This window comes from Petaurus breviceps, unplaced genomic scaffold (genome assembly GCF_028583685.1).
Source record: "Petaurus breviceps papuanus isolate PSGF00001 unplaced genomic scaffold, PetGlider_PUasm1.0 90444, whole genome shotgun sequence".
Taxonomy (NCBI): domain Eukaryota; kingdom Metazoa; phylum Chordata; class Mammalia; order Diprotodontia; family Petauridae; genus Petaurus; species Petaurus breviceps.
The window spans coordinates 2,028,266-2,032,632 of NW_027187256.1; the positions used below are offsets into that span (position 1 = coordinate 2,028,266).

At 39.2% G+C, this 4,367-nt stretch overlaps 1 protein-coding gene across 1 annotated transcript; it reads right to left on the reverse strand.

Annotated features, from left to right (window-relative positions):
- Positions 1-1,007: 1,007 nt before the first annotated feature.
- LOC138177649 (olfactory receptor 51G2-like) lies at positions 1,008-2,575 on the reverse strand. The gene has a single exon (XM_069108859.1). The coding sequence runs from the start codon at positions 1,968-1,970 to the stop codon at positions 1,008-1,010; it is 963 nt and encodes a 320-aa protein (XP_068964960.1). The 5' UTR covers positions 1,971-2,575.
- Between the last annotated feature and the right edge of the window lie 1,792 nt (positions 2,576-4,367).

The following is a 4,367-nucleotide window of genomic DNA, read 5'->3' on the forward strand; positions in this document are numbered from 1 at the left end:
TCTATCTATCTATCTATCTATCTATCTATCTATCTATCTATCTATCTATCTATCTATCTACCTGCTTGTCCCTGTGGCAATAGACAAGGAGGAGCTTTCTGGAGTAGGTCTGGAGAAGACTTTCCATTAATAGTTTTTTTACAAAAAATCTCTAGAGAATTGTAGGTTTGAAAATGAAAGGGACCATATGAGATCCAGAGAAATTAAATTACTCTCCTAAGATCAGCCATTTAGTAAACAGAAGATCCAAGATTCCAGCTTTTTTCTGCTGCCTCTAACTCCAATATAGCTTCCATTGTAACTGCTCATATTCTGATAACATCTGTTACTTTTCTTGAGTTCTAGTAACCCCATTAGAAGCAAATGTTTTGCCATTACCCAACATAATTGCCACAAAATCTTTCTTCCACTCTGTACTTTCCTACCCTAGCTAACTGCAGTCTCTCTTGGCTTAACAGAATTAAAATCATATAATTGTGTATTCAGTTTATAATCACAAAATCACAGAACATTAAAGCTAAAATCGACCTCAAGAGGAATGAAATTCAATCCCCTAATGCAAAGATGAATCTTCTTGTCAGCATCCCCTGAAGTTTCGTATAATCCTATATTCCTACATCCATTTATCATGGTGAGGGAACCAGGACAGAGCTAGAAAGATCAAGGCAACCAGAGGACACAAAACAATGAAGCATGAAGAATGACCATTTCATCCTTCTCATCATTGAATTGTAGACTCTTAGGAATTTGATGGAACACCAGGGGACCTTTAGTTAAATCTCTCCACCATCCAGGAAGTGCACTACACTGACAAGAACACAGAATGTGCATTCAGAACACCTGGTCTTATATTCAACATCTGGTGCTTTCTTTTTGTATGACTTCAGTCAAACAATTGAACTTCCCTGGGCTTGTTTCTTCATCTCTTTAGACTAATGATGCAACCATTAGATAATCTTGGCAATAAGAAAACTCCCTTCCTTAAAAGGGCACTTTATAGGTGCTACTTAGGAATCTTCTGGTCCCTTTCTATGAAACACCCTAATGATCCTCTCCCGGATTTGCTTGGTCTTCACCACATAGACGATGGGGTTCATCACAGGGGGGATGAGGAAGTGCATGTTAGCCATGAGCACATACACATGGGAAGGAAGCTTTGGTCCAAACCTGTGAAGCATGGACAGGCAGATCATGGGAGTGAAGAAAAGAATCACAGCACAGAGATGGGAGATGCAGGTATTGAGGGCCTTGAGGCGCCCCCCATGGGATGCAATGCTTAACACAGTCTTTAAGATCAGGACATAAGAGAGGAGAATGAGAAGGAAGTCAAGGCCCATGGTGGAGAGGACAACAAATAGGCCAAAGATGCTGTTTATCCTGGTATTTGAGCAGGAGAGTTTGATGATGTCAGGATGTAGGCAGTAGGAATGAGACAGCACATTGGAACGACAGAAGTGTAGCCTCCTCAGCAAGATGGGAAGGGGAACTTGCACTGCAACTGTTCGTATCAAAATGGCCAGCCCAATCTTCAAGATTACACCACTGGTAAGGATAGAAGCATAGTGCAAGGGTCTGGAAATGGCCACAACACGGTCAAAAGCCATAGCCAGAATGACAGCTGACTCAAAGTCCTGGAAGGTATGGATGAAGAACATCTGGATGAAACAGGCAGGGAGACTCATTTCCCGTGCTTCTAGCCAGAAAATCCTCAGCATAGTGGGGAATGTGGAGATAGACAAACCTAGGTCTGAGGCTGCCAACATTGCCAAGAAGAGGTACATGGGTACATGGAGGCTTCTCTCGGTCCAGATAACCAGCATGATGGTGATGTTGCCTGTCAGGGTCAATAGGAACATGGCACTAAAGGGAATAGAGAGCCACATATGCATGGCCTCCAGTCCAGGGATTCCTGTCACTAGGAAGGTGGAGAATCTGGACTCTGTTGCATTCAGAAGAGATATCATGTCCATTCTAAGTCAGTATATTCTGTATTTATGTCTCCTGGGGAGGAAAAAGATGGAATGTTCTTGACTCACAGGCATTGGAACTTCATGCTACAATGTTCAGCCTTGAGAAAGACTAACAAGTAAATCATTCAATTCAATAAAATAAGTATTTATTAATAACCTACTTGCCCAGAGTCACAGAGCCAGCAACTATCTGAGGGTTAGAGACTGAATTTGAGTTCAGGTCTTCCTAACACCAGGTCCGGTGCTCTATCCACTGGGTCACCTACCTGCCTCATGGACTATTGAATTTTGGGAAACAGCTAGAATTCAAGTGTCCTTTCAAGCAGATACTAACTGACCATAAGCTCCTGAGAGGCAGTTTCATGTATATCTTTGTGTTCCCAGTGCCTGGCACTTGGTAATGATTTTATAAAATCTTAATGACCCATTGATGAGTATGATACAAGACAGAAAAAAACTGTTTCATGACTTTGGAGTTTTGAACTATAGGAGTGACTTCACCTAATCACATTCATCAGTGTTGGCCGTGAGTTGAATTTTCTAATCTGTGGCATTTCACGTCCATATGGATAAGACTAAAGAACAAATGAATTACCTCCTTACCAGGAGGGAATGAGAGTCCCTTGAAAGATATGTTAGTTCTCCTCAATGCAGACATTTCTTAGGGCTTATCTTCCTAAATTAGGCAGTGTGGGGGAATGAAGAACTCATTAATTTTTTGAGTCAGAATTCCTAATCTTTGCTCTTAAATTATGTCCTCATTGTGAGCCTCAGTTTCTTCATCTGCGACATATCTCACAATGTAATCGTGAGGAAAGGTAGTTAGGTGGCACAGTGGATAGAGTGCTGGGCAGGTCTGGAATCAGGAAGACTCATCTTCCTGAGTTCAAATCTGGCCTCAGACACTTAGTAGCTGTGTGACCCTGGACAAATCACTAACTCCTATTTGCCTCAATTTCCTCATCTATAAAATGAGCTGGAGAAGGAAATGGTGAACCACTTCTGTATCTTTGCCAAGAAAACCTCAAATGGGATCATGGAGAGTCGAAAATGATTGAAATCATTGAATAATAAATTATGAGGAAACTTTACAAAGCATTATATAAATTATTCTTATCAATATTTAATTATTGAGATGATAATAGCCTGTAGATTATCCTGGATTATTACGCTGCCCCCTTAATTGACCTCCTACTTTCAGGAACACTTTTAACTATCCTGCACAAACCGACAAAATAATCCTAAAGGCAATGTGCAAACATGCCACTCTGCTCTTCAAGAATCTTCAATTACTTCCCATTACCTTTAGTATAACACATATAATTCTCAGCTTTGCATTTCATGACCTTCAAAGTTTGGCTTTGAGCTTCCTTCTCTAAATGATTTTACATCACTCTCCTGAATAAGCTCTATGTGCCCCAACCTGGACTGCCAGCTGGTGCTCAAATTTGGCATGCTATGTCCCACCCTGTGACTTTCCATTACTTTCCCTGTTTTTTACCTTTATTTTTATCCTAGTGCTTAATACAGTGCTTGCATTAAATTTTATTTTATTTTTATTTTATTAAGTGATAGCTAAGTGACTAAAACTTGGATAGAGTTATTTTCTCATACTCACCCTCTTGGTATTCTTAGCAGCTTCCTAGGGATAACTCAGGTGCCACTTCCTACTAGAATCCTTTTTAATACTCATATTTTGGAGCCCTTTTCTTTCTCAAGTTATGTTTAATTATTTGACTATTTAAATGGCTTTTGTATGTAATTGGAGGAAAAATATAATTTAAAATAAATGATAGATAGATAGATAGATAGATAGATAGATGATTGAATGGTATATGTCTATAGCATTATGTAAGCTTCTTGATAAGAAGGGATTTTTTTTTCTGTTGCCCATGGCACTTAATTCTGTAACTTGTATATTTAGGGTGCTAGAGTCCCAGATCTATGGATCCATCATTTTCTGGATTTAGTGTGCAGACTACATCCACTGATGCCTGCAATTTAGAGTCTTAGAGATTGGTTTAGGTGAAATGATTTGTCCTTGGCAACACAGCTAGTTTGTGTAAGAGGTAGGAACTAAATTGAAACCAATAATTCTTAGGAATTAAAACAGCCCCAAAGTGGAATGACCTACCTTGATTAGTAACAGTTCCTCCTTCTTGGAGGGGTTTAAGCAGAGCTTGGATGCCAATTTAAGTGTTAGCTGTTATAGAGAATATTTTTTTCTATGATTATAGCTTCCTGATTCCATGTCTACTAAACTTACTGCAAAAAGAAAACACTTAATCAATTCCTATTGAATAGAGCAAGAATAAATCAACAAGCACTTATTAATGTCAATTATATACCAGATTCTGTTTTAGGTTCAGAGGATACAAAGAAAAATAAAGTCAGTTT